Below are 18,163 nucleotides of genomic sequence, written 5' to 3' on the forward strand. Positions count from 1 at the left end.
TCTCAGAATGTTGGGAGGTATGCAACACATGTGCACATTTTTTTTTTTCTAAAGCCATTGCCTAGGCTATGTTTCTACAAAAAATATATTTTATTATGGAAAGAAGTTGATCAGCTGATCGACCCACTAACTTTTTTAATTTCTTCAGAAATTCAAGCAAAAAGATCTATTAATACTGAGAATTCAATCAACAAAGAAGGAGTCCGCCACCTACTAGCCATTATAGGTGGCTTGAGCTAGAAACTTCACTTTTGTTGAGAAAAAACATTTCCCTCTGGGTGATCTGTGTACATTGCAAGGGTTTTAACAAACTTTGTTGCAGATTCCTACCTTTTGGTATTCTGAAGAAACTTATTGTTTGTTCCTCTATGCTGAGTGGGTCAAATGGGAGTGGTTTCATAATTATCTATCAGCTGTGGCAGCTGCAGGGCTCTAATGAGGAAATCTGCTGGGCTTGCATCCCTTTAGATGTGTTCCCATTGGGAATATCTCACCAAAAATGACATTTTTGTTCCAGGGGATGCCAGAAATCTGACTTGTATCTTAGTGCAGACTTCTGGGAAAATTGGTGAGCCAATCACACAAGCAGGAAATGAGGTTTCTGGGGTGTGGTCAGTATATATTCTGTGATACACCTCCAGGTAGCCATATTGCATTGCATTTCCAGAACATTACAGCGGCTGCAGATTGAAAAGGAAAGGCAATTTTTAATAACATTCAATTACGATATGATTTGTGTCGCAATTATTTACGCTATATTGTTTTTTATTTATTTGCTGATTTGTTTCCCCCCACAAAAGTGGAGTTACCCTTTAAATTAACACATTCTATACAATAACTCAGTCAGTGAGCTACAAATTTGAAATGCTTTAAAAGTTTATTTGACAATTGATTTGAGAAACCATTGAAATAGAAGGGTGCACATAAGCAAGAAAGATATATCCAGCAGCGGGAATTTTTTCTGGAAGGCTATTAATGAATGGGGCTTATTCTGCTGTGTTAGCTATTGATAGCACTATCAATGAAGTTTCGAAACAATGCAACTCGTGCAAAGAAATCAGGATACTTTCCACTTCCACAGCCTCCGAGTACAAAAGATGCAACCCCCTGAATCACCCCATTGCATACAAGGGGACCCCCAGAGTCACCCTGGAAAAGAAAATTAAGAACACATGTCAAATCAGTTTGTTTTCATTCTCTATTTCCAGAACAAATTAACGAGTGCCAGAATTTTAGATTACGGTAAATCATGGGTATTCTCATTATATAAAGTAATTCCATTTGTAAACATTCAATTTTCATTTTTATGAAGTTTAAAAGCTGCTATAAGTATTAGGTTACAATAGGCCTCAATTCTAAACGTTGGAGAAAAGGAAGCTAGAGTTGTTAACAAATCGTGTTCCAGTTGCTTTTTTCTATTGCACAAAAGCATCATGAAAAGACTTCAAGTTGGCTGTTATGACAAATACATAAACTTTTCCTTTTTCCTTTGGACATAAGACCTAGTTATTTTAAGAATGAGTAGAAAAATGAAAATTCGTCCACCACCCACCAATGACCTCTTCAGCAGGGACATATTTCAAGATATGAATTCCTTTACTGCTCAGCCTGTAACAGGACCAGCGCGGTATGACTTTCAGGATTTTGCATCTCTACTGAAATCCTACACATTGGCAAGGCTAAGGACAGGTCCTGCCATACAAATCATTGGGTTTTACGTGCACATTAACCAAGATAATTCAAATAACAATGGCAAGTGTTAGAGAACTTGCAGCCCTTGTCAGTGAAGACAGTCTTTTTTCTTGTTAATTAAGGTATGGGGTATAACTTACCTTTTTATTGCAGATGCTAGGGGTGGAGGTTGGAGTTTGATTTTGCTTTTTAAAGTGAACTTGGAACCCTCACACCTATTTCACTATCACTACTAAGGCATTGCTTTGATTACTAGTACTACTAGGATTAGAGGAACTTAATTTATTTTCTTTTGAGAAGAGAAGATTAAGGGGGATATGATCGACATGTATAAATACATAAAGGGTCCATATAGTGAACTTGGTCATCACAGAGGACAAAGGGGGCACTCTTTACGTCTGGAGGAAAGTAGGCTTGATCTCCAATGGAAAGGTTTCTTCACAGTAAGAGCTGTGAAAATGTGGAAGAGACTCCCTCAAGAGCTGGTTCTGGCCAGCTCAGTAGATTGCTTCAAAAAAGGCATGGATTATTTCCTAAATGTACATAATATACCTGGATACTAACATTTATAGGTAAAGTTGATCCAGAGAATATCTGATTGCCTCTCAGGGGATCAGGAAGGAACTTTGTTCCCCTGCTGGAGCAAATTGGATCATGCTTTGTTGGGGTTTTTTTACCTTCCTTTGGATCAACTGCAGGTATAGGATTGTGTATGTGGGATTGTATTTTTTTTTTCCTTTTTCCCTTTTATAGGTTGAACTAGATCAGCCTTTCTCAACTTTTTCAACACAGAGAAACCCTTAAAATAGTTTCTGGTCTCGGGGAACCCCTGCTAAAATTTAAAAACCTACAACTCATGACACATTAGTGTGACAGTCAGTGGGAAGAATGCTCCTTACTTTTGTCATCATTGGGAAGAATTACCCCCATTACAGATAGTTGAAAGGAACAATGGTGTCATTGGGAACTTATTGGAGAGGCAGAAATTGCGCATTGCTCAAGGAACTGCTAGCAACCTCAGGAGGAACCCTAGGGTTCCACAGAATCCTGGTTGAGAAACCCTGAACTAGATGGACTAGTGTCTTTTTTTTAACCTAACTAACTATACTATTGCAACGATCAGTGACTTTCAGTGGTGTTCTGCAAACCAAACCAACCAGTCAGTTACAGCTTTAATTGGTAATGTATAAGGCACTGCTCTTTGTACCTTGTCTTTTGGTTCTTGAGAAAAAAAAAGGTCAAATTGCAGAAAACTAAATGAAACCTGTACTGAGTAAAATATGAAAGTTGTAACTGGACTCCTTCTGAAAACAGGATTTAAGTGGCTGAAATATGAGTCATTAACCTGGAAAACCTATCTAATTTCAAAAGCCAGAGTAAAATTAGAACTCCTGATCTGCATAATTGTTTCTTGGTCAGTGTCCTTCAAAAGCATTAAACCCATTGGATGCCCATGAAAGTGAAGCATCGAGCCAGTTTAGAAGAAATTTTCAGCAAAGGCACTCTCCATATTCCTCTTAGTACAGGTCTCTGTTATAGCATCTGTGTATCCCACAGTAAAGTTGAAACCACACTACTGCATTTCAGCGAATACACTATGTACACGTGCATGCATTTTTAAAGTCACCCCAATGTACTAAGACAAAGCACCTGTGCAGTATAGCACGGCACAACACAATATCCTGCATTGCATCCTTGCACATTTCTTGCTGCACTGGGGGTTTTAGCAACACATTCAATATGGGCTGCCAATGCATCCCAGTGTAATAGGTGTAACAAAAGTCTGAATCCAGCCTCAGTGATTAGATGCTAATGCTTTCTCAAAATGAGCACTAAAAAAGGACATCTGGAATGTAATGATGGGTGGAATGCAAAGCAAACATATTTGCTTTCCTCTAGTTTTCCCAAAGTAAACCATAATGCATCACTGAAATTTGGGATATCTTCAGCCCTTATAACTGAATACTCCTACTGTAAGTGATGGTCATGTTTTTTTTTCTCAACCAGAATTGCTGTCACATGTTGTGACAGGTTTACTATACAATAGGTGTTGGTTTGCGGACAAATCTAGCTCCAGGTTTCTGGTTTCCAGGAGTATTATTATTATTATTATTATTATTAAAAAATATTTCAACCCATAGTTGTATTTTCCTGATATGTGTCTGCTGTACAATGTGCTTGTATGGAAATGTATCCTGTATTCTTTGTATTGCTTCCTTTGTGTGAAAAAGCTGGTTCTCCCACCAGTCTCTCTTCTTTCCAATTAAAAACTGAGCACACTAGGCATGACAGCAGCACAGCATGGTCAGTTTTCTAGCTGTACTGAAAACTGAACCTACTTTCCTCCAATAATCAGACTTATCCTAAAGTCCCCCCCACACACACAGCCATTCACTGGGAAGATCATGGTGCTGCTGTTTCTCCTCCCTCAGCTCTTTAAGATCCTTATGCCGCTGAGAACCAGGGTTATGTGAAAAAGGTATTTATAATGTTTTTTATATGTATACACTAATATTTGCCTTTTAGTTAAATTTAAACTGAATGGGTTGTTTTACAAGGTAAGGATTTACATATACTTTAACTGTTAGTTTTTACTCACAGAGCATATGCCCGCATGTCTCATGAATACTGCAGTGCAAATGTTGGTTGGATGGCACAAGTCTCTGCTGGTCACAGTGACATTAAGCTCTTGCAGGAGGTCTGGATACGGTGAATTATTCCCTAGCCGTCCCCATCCAGACGTCACACATTGTGTCCCAGCGGGGACTATCTCATTCACACGAGGTAGAGTTACTACTTTCACTCTGGAGTTCAGAGTTGCGGCCCTGTCAAGCTGAACAGAGAACAGAAGAATTTATCTAATTCTGGAGCCTGAAAGAGTAATTGCCATTGCAATATTTCACAACACATTATTTTAACTGCCATATTACTCACTCTTAATACAAGGATGTCATTCTCCGCTGTTTGTGGATTGAAGCCATTTTCAAAAACTTGTGCAATCCTAAAGGTTTGTTTGGAGTTCTCATTACTACTGAGAGAATGAGCCCCTAATACCACATCCACATCAGATAGGTGCCTAGTACTGAGAGAAGAATGAAAATATAACATTTGTTTTTGTTTTTCAAATCTGTTTATTAAAGTTTTCATGTAAAAACAAGTACCACAAACACAACACTGAAGCAAAACCGTGAATAAACTTGTGTTCCCCACGCAGGGGACATAGATTAAAATCCCAGGACAATATCAGATTGGAAATGGTGTGACCATGTAACCTGCACCTCCTGCTGCCAAAACTCAATCTATATAATGATAGCTGTCCCAGTTTCCTGCACATAGCACAAAACAGACAAACGTTCTGTTAGGCATCTCTGGGCCTTTCTTATTTAATGTCTAGGAAGCCATAGAAGGGTCTGCCAACCATTTGGTCCACACTTAGGAGATTATCAACAAGGCCTAGTATACAGATTTCAATGGCTTTCAGGACCTGTATCTTGTGTAAATAATAATGCTAATTTGCACCTCTGCCCAAAAACCTGTAATGTGAGAGCAGGACCAGAAGATGTTGGAATAGTCACCCTGTGGGTCACCACACCTCTAACACTCCGAAGAGTGGGAGGGATTCATCATATGCAGTCTAGAAGGGTTAAAATAAGCTCTATGTACTAATGCAAACTGGATTAATCTTTCACGTAAAAGAAACAATGTTTTAGACGGTAGATCCCAAATGTCATCCCAATCCTCAGTGTCTAAGTGTGGTGCATCCTTTAACCATTTGTCTCTCAGTTTGCCTAATGGAGGCAAGGCAACCAACACCAGATGGGCATAAATGTACGACGTGGGTTTTTCAATACAGTCGGTTCTAAGCAGTTGGTCAAGCTTCGACTCCACTATTCTCAGGGAGGTCAGTGGAAATTGGCTATGGAAGACATGGGAGAGCTGCCTGTAATTAAAATTGTGTGTGAGTGGTACAATAAAATCTTCAGACAGGCGGGCTAAAGGGGCTTAATGAGCCCTGATCCACTATCTGAGAGATACATTTAATTTTGTATTTAGTCCACACAACTGGCTCCGGTAGCATAAAGAAATGAGGTAGGGAGGGGCTCTTCCAGAGGGGTGCATTGGGTGACACTGCAGTGTTAGGGTATTTTTCACAAGCCAATCTGGTCCTCTATGCTCTAATAGTTGTAAACTTAGATGGAGTTAGGGGATACGAAGCCTTGGGACCACAAAATTAGAGCTTGCAAAGCCTCTAAGGATCCAACAATGGCCACCTCCAGCATAGTAGATGAGTTAGTTTGGTCCGGGGAGAGCCACCAGGTGAAAATATAACCTTTAATAGGATAAATATATTGTGATATATTGTCAGTTCATGATGGGTACTGAGATGGCAATGAGTATGTCCATGTCATAATCGAAATGAAAACATTTAAGGGACAACTAAAGGCTCTAAACATGTACCAATGTACTATTGGATGCACAAGCCTAAATTTCTGATATGATTGCAGTGCTACTTTTATGCAAATCATACAAAGTTCTATGTATTAAATTTGCTTGTATAGCAAACTTATCACCCAAAAAAATATTAAAGTGCTAAAACTATGTAATAAATATTATGCAATAAATCGTGTGTATAAACATCCAACCAATTTCAAAAAGTTTTGTGTCATGAATCTGAACAATCTTCTATGGGCCTTGTGCCACCAATTTCACTGTGTATCAGGCCTACATTTCCTCCACCAGCAGTGCTTTACAATCAAGATGGGCTCTCGCCTTGAATCTATGATCTGCATTTTACAGAGGCCACAGGCTGTATTTTTCCCCCCATTCTGGGGTCCAGAGGTATCAGGCAATCTCCACTTGTCTCCACTGTCATTCAAGGTAAAGCATAAACACTACATAGTGCTCACAGTTTTAAAACCACATTTATTAATATCAGTTTTAATAAAATACTCACTCACATTCTTTTTGTGCACATATACCCAGGACTTCATCATACACATACAGGAAAAAGGATCAACTATTGGTTTTATTTATCAGACCGGCGATAGATGAGTCATTATTGACTGTATAAACTGCACTGGGAATAAGTGCACAAAAGAATGTGAGTCAGCTTTGTATTGAAACTGGTTTTAATAAATGTGATTTTAAAATGGTGAGCACTATGTAGTGTTTATGCTTTGCTTTGGGTGACGGTGAAGACAAGTAGAGATTGCCTGGTACCTCTGGACCTAAGTGCACATAACTTTAGCACTCTAATATATTTTGGGTGATAGGGTTGCCATACAAGCATGTTTTATATGTATATCTGTGTGTGATTTTGCAGTAGCTCAATGTTTCTAGGGAATACACAAGCCTCATGAAGTAAGAAAAAACCTTTTCCTACCATGAGCCAAATCCTCCGTCATTTGTGTCTCAAATGCTCTCTTTCTAGGATACTGTAGATCACAGCGGGTTTTAGCAACAGAAGCAGTGCTGTTAATCCAGAAGGCAGTGGCCAGGTGCTAACTGACAAGCTAAACCATCCACGTTTAAGGTATAGACTCTGTCTCCCCTTTTCTCTCTTATCTCTGATTTGTTGGCAGTATTTTGCTTTATAAAAACCCTGAGGAGGTTCTCATAATATAATGATTGTAGAAACATTGTGAGGGGTGACAGACATTCATAAGTTTTGCTAATATATGAGGGATTTCTATACTCCTATTGAATCTTTGTCACCCATGTACGCTATGCTGTGCTCACAGGAATGGGGCTGTCACCCAGACAAATATGTTTATTCTGGTAATTATCTATCATCATCATAAGGGGTGTGTGCAAAAATGGACATATATTATTTTAGGCCCCTTTCACACTGCCCTGCTGCAGTTTCCTTGCAGCATGGGTGCAGAGCAGTGTACCTGCAGTTTCCATGCGGGTTACCTGCGCTTTTCCAATAGACTTCTATGAGGTTGTTTTTGCTGTGTTTCCTGAAAGTGCACAAAAGATGCAGCATGCAGGACTTTTGGGCAATTTCAGAAAACGCACCGAGAACACTCAATCTAGTGGAAGTCTATGGGAAAGCACGGGTAACCCACACAAAAACCGCAGTGCAGGGAAACCACAGCAGAACAGTGTGAAAGCACCTTTTGTTTTTATATCCCACAAAATGAATTGATATTAGGCCAGTGATTGGCAGTTTCTGCTCCCGTTTCTTTTTATCTTAACTTTCAGGATTATTAGTTATGGACAGCTGTCCGTTGGTGGTCGCCATGTGTGCCAAGTTGAATTCAGTGGCCTACACATGAGAGGAGGGTAACTGCTGCCAAGGTATGCATTGTGGTATGCATTGTGGTTCCTTTTGGCATTTTGGGTTTTGTGTTGATTTTTTGACATGTTGTGGTAAGGATTTACTAACGTGGCTCTTTGGTGTACTATATATTCCTCCAGAGGAATCAGTGTTATCAGCTGCCTAACATGTCAAGAAATTGCCACATCAAAACACCTGTGGATTGCTAATAAAGGATTCTAAATTTGGTCTACTATCATAATTATTATTCATCAATATACGGATGGCAGTTTGCGTGGAGTGCAAATTACAGAAAAGAATACATGTATTTACATGTTTTTTTTTTCTGTGCATTGAACAATTTTGTAATTAAACTGGTTAAACTTTTATATATATATATATATATATATATATATATATATATATATATATATATATATATATATACATACAGTGGTGGGATTCAAAAATTTTAGTAACCAGTTCCGACTTTCAGTAAAGGTGTCCGATCTGTCCGCCGAAAATGTCGCAGTCCCGCTAAAAATCGCAGATCGCCGCCATTACTAGTAAAAAAAAAAAAAAAACACATAAATCCTTCCCGTAGTTAGTAGACGTGATAATTTTGCGCAAACCAATTAAAATACGCTTATTGCGATTTTTTTTTTTTAACCAAAAAGATTTAGCAGAAAACAAATTGGCCTAAAATGATAAAAAAATTGATTTGTGTGAGTTTCACCTCAGGGGTCTCATCATCCCCGTCGGGCAGCAGTAGGTCCCCCAGAACCCCCTGTAGGGAAGGAGCTCCTGGTGGGAGATGGCCACGGAGAAGCCTTAAGGTGAGAAGGGGTCCCTGTCTCCAGGGGAGAAGGGGTCCCTGTCTCCAAGGGAGAAGGGGTCCCTGTCTCCAAGGGAGAAGGGGTCACTGTCTCCAAGGGAGAAGGGGTCACTGTCTCCAAGGGAGAGGGGGTCACTGTCTCCAGGGGAGAAGGGGTCACTGTCTCCAGGGGAGAAGGGGTCCCTGACTCCAGGGGAGAAGGGGTCCCTGACTCCAGGGGAGAAGGGGTCCCTGTCTCCAAGGGAGAAGGGGTCACTGTCTCCAGGGGAGAAGGGGTCACTGTCTCCAGGGGAGAAGGGGTCACTGTCTCCAAGGGAGAAGGGGTCCCTGACTCCAGGGGAGAAGGGGTCCCTGTCTCCAAGAGAGAAGGGGTCCCTGACTCCAGGGGAGAAGGGGTCCCTGACTCCAGAGGAGAAGGGGTCCCTGTCTCCAAGGGAGAAGGGGTCACTGTCTCCAGGGGAGAAGGGGTCACTGTCTCCAGGGGAGAAGGGGTCACTGTCTCCAGGGGAGAAGGGGTCCCTGACTCCAAGGGAGAAGGGGTCTCTGACTCCAGGGGAGAAGGGGTCCCTGACTCCAGGGGAGAAGGGGTCCCTGTCTCCAAGGGAGAAGGGGTCACTGTCTCCAGGGGAGAAGGGGTCCCTGTCTCCAAGGGAGAAGGGGTCACTGTCTCCAGGGGAGAAGGGGTCCCTGACTCCAAGGGAGAAGGGGTCCCTGACTCCAAGGGAGAAGGGGTTCCTGTCTCCAGGGGAGAAGGGGTCCCTGACTCCAGGGGAGAAGGGGTTCCTGTCTCCAGGGGAGAAGGGGTCCCTGTCTCCAAGGGAGAAGGTGTCCCTGACTCCAGGGGAGAAGGGGTCCCTTTTCCCAGGTTAGAAGGGGTCCCTGTCCCCAGGGGACATAGTGTGGGGTATGGGATGGTGTGTGGGGGATGGGATCAGCTCACTCACATTTACCAAGCTGCAGGACACTCATCCACAGTCACCGACCTGGGCTTCTTCCAGCAGCAGCATGGATGGGCAATCAGCTCCGAGGGCGACCTGTGTATGACAGAGGGGAGGAGGGGGGCTAGCCTTGCAGATATCCCTGCTGTGTCCTCCGGCTCTCTTAGTGCACCTGGCTGTGTGCTTCGGGAGCCGACTGGGGGGGGGAGGGAGAGGGGGAGTGAGGTCGGGACTCTGGCTGGGGAGGAGAGGAGACTGTGCTGCTTAGTGGAGCAGGAAGGGGGGGGGGACTCAAGACAAGGAGCAGCCAGCGCGGAGGTGAGCAGGAAGCTTTGCTGTCCACCCCCAGAGACGGCTCTTTAATTAGCAACTGCCTATTTAAAGAGCCGTCTCTGCTGCTGCTCTCGGCTTCCACCGGTTCCACGAACTTGTAAAATGTTAGTAACAGGTTCGGTGGAACCGGTGAGAACCGGCTAAATCCCACCACTGTATATATATATATATATATATATATATATTTTATACTTTTAAGTTTCTATAGGTGGTGCCTTTAAAATCCGTTTATTTTTACTTTTCTTGTTGTCACAAGCTAAAAGCTTCTTAGGTGCCCTAAAACACTAGCTAATAAGGCGCCCCCCCTGCCACATGGCCGCTTGACACCACAACTGGCAGGGAGACAGCTGCTTTGCATTGCCTTTTTCCTGCACCCAGCACTTGTCCGAGGCAAGCTCTGACAAAAGGAATGCAGAGAGAGCTGACTTGCTGGTGCTTGCCTCGGGAATGTGCTGGGAACCAGAGACAGGCGCTACAAAGCAAAGTACTACATGTAGTTTGCCCCATCAGAAGATGAGAAGGCAGGACAAAGTACTACATGTAGTTTGTCCCATCAGAAGATGGTAAGGTAGGACAAAGTATTACATGTGCGTTGTTCCATCAGGAAAAGAATAATGATAATTTTTCTTTAACAAACAGAGAGGTGAACATGCAGTTTTGAAAAGCTGGGTCCTGAATGATTGTTAGTTATTTTAAATTTAGGAGTAGTCTAGGGAGAGTAATTTAAGATAATAGAGCTTTTTTTCAAAAGGAATCTTGTAGCTTTTAAGAGAAGATGTTATATACAGTATGCAGTGCATAAATAGAGCCGTTATGAAGCAGAAAGAACAGTTTGGAGATGTCATGGCAGTAGATGGAAAAGAGCATAAGGCAATATGTGACAGGACTTTCACCCAACTATCTCTACTCCACTATCCTAGAAACAATTTTTGTATATGTCTGTATGTGCGCGGGGCTTACAAAGTGTATCCAGAAAGTTGTATCCAGAAAGTTCAAGAAGTCAACACCACGTGGTTGATGAAATGGCACAGGTGGAATTCCTACCAACTTATTACACTTATTCAGACAGAGTGATATCAATAAGATAACATTTACAAAACAAAATATATAGAAAAGTAATGTAGGTTTTACATCTAATTTAAAGTTGGCCCTAAATGGAGCAATGTTTGGCATTTGTGTTAAGCCAGACAACATTCGCTCAGTGGGTGGCCTTGTGGGCCCCCTCCTGCCCAACATCCTTCAATTGAAAAAATGGAAGGTGCTGGGCAAAGAATTGTTGGCTAAATAGTGTCTGTATCCAATCAGATAAAAGCAATGTTCAGGTATTTTGACAGCTGGTGTGGCCTGCTGTCAAAATATAAAATCGGCACTGGGAGATTTGTCTACATTTGTCTAAATGTTTGGCCTGCAGGCCAGCCCTTATGGCCAACTTTAGTCTTGCAACAGCCTTGGTAAATTGTAAAGGTTGCAAACTAACTAGTGGATACTAAACAGTAGGCAGTAGTCAAGGAAATACATTTTGAGTGTATGAACTAGAACTTTGACAGTCTCCTGAGCAAGGAAAGACTATATTTTGGTGGTGCTGTGAAAGGGACAGATGTAGGATACATTGGCAAAAAGGTATCAGGGATCAGTTTGGAATGTGGAAAAGAGATGAAGATTAGGTTAGCTATACTTTGGTCAAGTGTATGGGTTATTTAAACCAATCAAAACAAATTATTTAAAAGCAGTTCAAAATGAAACAACACTAGTGGGAATGTATGCCTGGATATCATCTATATACAGATGGTATGAACTGCTATGAAAATAAAATTTCTGTTCAAGAGTGTTGGGGAAGAAAAAGAACTAGTACTGGTCTAAGGATTCATCCTACAGATGAGATAAAAGTAGAGAAGCAGAAAAAGAAATCCTTTGAAATTGATCTGAAGGAGTCTTCTGCCACCTTAATAAGTTTAGTTTCTAATGAATGTGCCCAGCAAAAATCCAAAATTAAAAGAATCAAGTACAAATTGAGATTGAAGGACTACAGTAAGTCTGTTAAAGACAAGATATTGAAGCACTTTGGATGTGTATTGAAGAGGATAAATTGGGTGGAAGCTAGAAATTTAAGATGCTTAAAAATAGCGTTGTTCTTCAATATCGTTGACATAATTGTACATATGATGGGCATAGGGCAAAATGCCTGTAGAGAAAGAAAGGATAAATAGGAAGGTTTAATAAAGGGGTCAGAGTGGAGAAGCAGAGCTATGGATTCTAACAGGTTGTAGGAATAGACGATGATAGATCAGACTTTTTAGTTTTCTATATCTTTTGGGCAAAATCAGTATCTTGAGTTGAAGTAGTCTGATATGGTAGGGAGTTAAATGTGCCAATAAGTTGACATATTAGAGGCTTATGAAGGTTAATGTGTGAAAGAGTAACTTTGCTTAACTATGCTGAGTTCAGTGTTATATTTTACTAGTAGTCAAGAAACTTTGCCCTTAGACCACCTATTCTTCAACTATAATAGAATAATTGTGGATAGTTCAAGAGGAAAATATGTGGAAACCAGGAAGAAAAACTATTCAAGAAGCAGAAAATCATGGCCAGGTGATAGTATGAGGATGAGATAGGGAAAAAGAATGGAGAGGTTGCATGGATTATGAAGGAAATAGGGAAACCAAGTGAAGTCATAGTAAGTGTAGTGAATATAGATTAAGAGGGCTACACCTGTAGCAAGATCATAAGGTGTGGATAATACATAAATAAATAAAAAGCCAATAAAATAGTGTTGCAGCACATTTGGTGTCAGGGAGCAGTCAGGTTTCAGTGAAGGTAAGTGTTGACTTAGAGACCAGTAAAGATCATAGACTACGGTTTAGGCATTCTACAATGCATACAGAGCACCAGAGATGCAAAGATGAAGGGATAAACAAAAGGCAATTTTTCTAAGTAGATAGGGTTGTAAAATGGACAATGGTATTAAAAGGGAGTATGTTCCATTCAAGAGCTCTGTACTATGCAAGTAAAAGACATGTCATTGTGTGAGATGAGAAACACCTGAAATCATTTCCAAAAATTAGCAATTTTTTATCATAAAATATGGTTTGTTTATCATATTTTGGAATTATCTGTGAATGTAATGACTTCAAGAATAAATGCACTATTATTGCACTTTATCCTATTTTCTTCCCCTCAGCATTTTCAATATAGGTTACACTTACTTTCAACATCCCGGCATGGAGGATCTTCACTGTGCGGCCTTCCTGACAGACTACAGCCTCTAGATCCAAATCTTCAGAAATCCTCAAAGCTGTACTAGTACATATACACCGTGGTCTCCATGCACTTCAGCTAATAGTCCATCCACAGACAGACAGGTTTTCTATTACAGTAAATGAAGACCTAGGTGTGTAGGTGCAAGTACAGTGCATTATGGCTAAAGGCTGTGTGCCACTAGTAAGGCAGCATTGTGAAGATTAGGAAACCAAGAAACATAACATGATTAAAAGAAAAGATTTAAGTTTATTTAACTAGATACTTACATGTTTGATAGACAATGGGCAGCAGTCATAAGAAATTGAGGGGCAATTAGAGATCCCGCACAGAAATGCTGCCGTCCTAACTGTAGGGAGGCAATGTAAGGATGTGAGTTGGGTTTGGCTTCCCATCCCCCAACAATTTCAGTATTGAAGAATCCTAGAAAGAGATATCACAAATGTAATGAAATCCTGTGCTTCATGTATTCCTAAACTAAAAAAAGATTAATATAATATTAATTATAGCTTTTGCAAGTATGGTTTTTCTAGGCAGTCTGTAACATGGAAAATGTCTAACAACTGACCATACTAGAGCACTTATTTTACTGTTAACAAACGTTGGTAAAATCCCAACATGTCTACCAAATACACCTAATCCTCAAAAAGATATGCAAAGGATGGCATGCCTTATTTTTATTACTGTGCATTATTTACACGCATATTATTATCTGCATGCACATTATATTATCACATTATAATATTAGCTTTACATTTATTTGTAATTAAAGGATCATTTACAAATGCAAGTGGATTTGGCTCTATTATATATCAATAGTTGGTGTTGATAGTAGGTTTATTTAGGTATCTGTTTAGGGGGGAAAAAACGGGAGCCGTTCCAAGTAAAGATAAAAATCATACTTCCTGAAATAATATTGGCCTTTCAATATTTAACAGTTAATTTCATGTAAAAATATCAATGAAATAAAGAATATAAACATGTAAAATAATTATTGTGAATATCCAGATTGACACAAATATGAGATTCTTAATGCATTTGCTTTCACTTTATATGCATGATAATTTAATCTACTGCTCTTTGGGCTAAGTAAAACTGTATGTGTACAATGTTCCATTATTAGGGTAAAATATGAAAATTAAAATATATCCCACCTCTGGAAAATAATTTTATTAAAATACAATCAGTTATGCCTAGCTTCTAAAATATATATGCATTTTTTTAAATTTCAAAACAGCTTTTTTAGCTATAGAAATAAAGTAAAAGTAGGTTTACTTTACTAATTAATGTTACCGGCAGCAAAGTTGTTGGTTTGAATCCCAACCATGACACTACCTACTTTTATTCTTTCAATGCCTGCTTGAGTTTCTTCCCACATTCCAAAGACATGCTGGTAGGTAAATTAGATAATGTCTAAATTGGCCCTAGTATATGTTTGAAAGGGCAGGGACTGATGTGAATGTACAATATATATATACAAAGAACTGTGTAAATTAACAGAAGTATTTACTTACCTGTAATAAATAAATAAATGGGACCCCGTCTCATCCAGTTGTGCTCAAGACACCCTTTTCTTGCATTGGTTCTACCTACCCCTTCTTTCTAATAAATGCTATAGTTTTGCAATATGCATGCAAGGGTTAATGGGAATCTTTGGCTTTAATCACATTTGTGCACTTTGGACATATTTCTAATGTTAAAGTGTAATTACATTATTTTTTATTATTTTTTTGGGCTTTTCCTAAATGTTTAATTAATCATGCTGCAGGCTTAAATATGTCAGTTTGACTATAAGGTATGCCAAAAGTTAGTTAAAACACCACCACGTGGTCCGCATTACAAAAGGGTCCAGTGCGTCTTTGGGTCAGGTGCAAATTTAGGCAAAAAAGTGGACTTGATTCACACCTGAACCCGGAGAACAGGAACGCACCGGACCCCATGCTAGGAACCGCAGCCGCTCATATGTGAACCCGGCCTCAAAGAGTAAACTGTATATCCTTTAGTAACACCCTACACTGAATATAATGGTTAAAAAAAAAAAAAATAAGATGTTCCATGTAAATTGTTCTATACAATTTCAGATAATAACAATGTATTGCCTTGGTTGGCTTTGGTTCTGAGTATGTTTCCCCCAATCAATCAAATGTTTCTTTTAAAAAAAATTTGAATTGTGGTAATGTGTTATACAAAACATATTCCTTCAAAAATATTTCTTATGCAATATATAACCTCTACATACTATTGTTTTATGAACATCGGGACCAACTAACTGCTTTAACTTTGTTAATATAACCAACACACCAATGTCTATGGGTAGATTTATAAACTAATGGTACCTTCAAACATAGGTTTGGTTTAAAGCTAGAAGTCATTAGCACACCATGTTTCTGGCAGAAACATAAATTATAAATACAAAATATTGCCGAACATACAGAATGGATAATACATCGGCATTAAAATGTACTACTTACCCCCATTCACTTGGCATACACACAAAGCTGCCACTAATGCAAGCAGATGATCCATGTTACTCAATGTTATGCTATGCTATGCTATGCTATGCCATGTCTTTAGAGCCTGGAAATTTATAGCTTTCTGGTAATGGCTTATATTACATAATTAACTGTTGTTTCTTACCCACAATGATCAAGCTGCAATTACACAAGAGTAGAGGTCCAGAAACTGGAAATGGAGTGTGTGGAAAATTCTTAAACAGAAAAGAGAAGTATAAAACAAAAGAAGTTACTAAAGATCAATACTGATTCAGTTATGTAAGTAAGAAAATCATACAAGGATGATGCCACCCTCTAAATGTCTCCTTTTCTTTTTCACTAACAGCTACACTGTATTACCAAAAGTATTGGGACACCTGCCTTTACATACACATGAACTTTAATGGCATCCCAGTCTAATGCCCCGTACACACGCATCGATTATCGGCCGGGAATTTTCGGCCAACGTCCGATCGGCCGATTTTCGGCTTGTTAGTATGATGCTTTCGACAACCGACTCTGACTTTTCGGCCAAATAAAATCTGGTGTGCAGGCTATAAAATTTTTGTTGGCCGTCAACACAACGGCCGATTTTCCGTCAGTCAGTACAGATTTCGGCAGACAAAAATCTACTAATCGGAACACGCATGATCGGAACCAAATAACGACCCGGAAGAATATTCTCAAGAAAACTAGCCATTTTATCATTACTGTCTCGCGGCAGTCAAAAAAATATATGAAATGCGGAGCACATGCTCATCTTGGTTAATGTGAGAAGGAGGAAGATGCTGCTCATAATTCTATACTTTACAATTAAAGAGGCATGTGTTCCGTTATGCTGATGATAATCATTTGGCTATTCTATATGTTGCATGTATTTTTAAAATTAAATATTTAAAACTCTTTACCATTCTCTTTTTTTTTTTTACTGCAAAGATCTAACTATTGATGTGTCCCTTTATTCATTTCGTAATTAATGTCTAAAACATATATTGCTGCTTACTCCCAATATCCTACATTTTAAAAAATAAGGATAGGCAAGTAGTTTTTTTTATCATCATATTTATTTTCTAAATGAAGAAATTCCAACATAAATATATAAATACTCTCCATATTGAAACTATAAAAATAAAAAAGGACATTTCCTCCTCATAGAAACTATAAATAAATAAAAAGGGGTAACACAAATAGCAGGTTAGAAATTAGGGGCATTTACAATTGGGAATACCTATAATCATGTGACCATGATGGGAGGTGGTGATCAGGAGGGCCATATTGCCACTGACTGCCATGTGGCAGTTGTGGCTGTGGTGGAGGTGGTGGCTGGGGTTGCTGTGGTGGAGGTGGAGGTGGAGGTGGAGGGGATGGGTGTGAATTGGAGAGGTGGGTGTGTTCTTCTAGTTCCTCCAATTCTGATCTATGCAGCACCTGCATGATCAGGAGCTCTGCCCTTTGGCGCTGCGGCACCGTCAATTTACGCAGCTTGTTTGCCGTGAGAAGGCCAAAGGATTCCTGCTCGTCAGGCTTTCTCTTCAGGACTATAGAGGCCTGTCTGAGAAACTCAGTTGTTATCTGGTCCACATTTTTTTGCTTCAGGCGCCGTTTTGCCGGAGGTTGGGTGGATCCAGATGCCTCCATAGACTCCTGGCTGACACCTGCCTCCTCCACAGTGACACTTTCCTGTTGATGAAATGAACAATTTATTAGAATGTTATAGTGTACTGTCTCTAAAAAGTCATGTTTGTTGTATTTTTTTAACCAAATAGCAGACTTTACATTAAGGGTGAATTATTGTCTTGTGAATATTTTTTTTCCATCAGTATGTTTATTGCAGACAATATATTGTGAAATGCTATACCTGTGTCAAGTTTTGCTCCAGGATATCTTCCTCCAGGCTGGCATCACATGAGCCCTCTGCCGATGTGGAAGGGAGCGTGGACAGGGATGGCCTGGATTCCTCATGTTCCGCCAGGAACCGCAGGCTCTCGAAATACCATAGCCTCGGTACATATATCTTATCGGCAGCAGCTCCAGACTTCTCAGTTTTTTTTATTTTATTTAGCTCCCTTTTATATGCTGTGCGAAGGTTTGCAATTTTTTGTTTGACATAGTTTTTTTTTTTTTTTAAAGATTTTATTGAAGTCCAGCATAATCACACAGCTCAACATATTACAATACAGTACAAACATCCCCCATCACCCTCCAAGGGGCGTATATCATAACAGCTGACCAGCCCATAACAAAAAGGATTAACATAACCACCCCTCAGAAGACGAGCATTTACATAAAATGAACCATGCGACCATCGGGATCTCAGTTTTAATTTTAAACAAACCCCCAACACCCCCCCCCAAAC

The 18,163-nt window shown here is 39.8% G+C and overlaps 1 protein-coding gene across 1 annotated transcript; it reads right to left on the minus strand.

Moving 5' to 3' along the window:
* Positions 1–966: 966 nt before the first annotated feature.
* On the minus strand, positions 967–15,841 carry LOC309548017 (myeloblastin-like; the record flags this gene model as incomplete). Its single annotated transcript, XM_082247997.1, has 5 exons — positions 967–1,149; positions 4,292–4,525; positions 4,627–4,768; positions 13,585–13,738; positions 15,787–15,841. 5 exons carry the CDS (start codon positions 15,839–15,841, stop codon positions 1,000–1,002), a joined length of 735 nt encoding a protein of 244 aa, XP_082104123.1. The 3' UTR covers positions 967–999.
* Positions 15,842–18,163: the final 2,322 nt, after the last annotated feature.

The sequence above is a fragment of the Pelophylax lessonae genome (genome assembly GCF_965119305.1).
Source record: "Pelophylax lessonae genome assembly, chromosome: 1".
Taxonomy (NCBI): domain Eukaryota; kingdom Metazoa; phylum Chordata; class Amphibia; order Anura; family Ranidae; genus Pelophylax; species Pelophylax lessonae.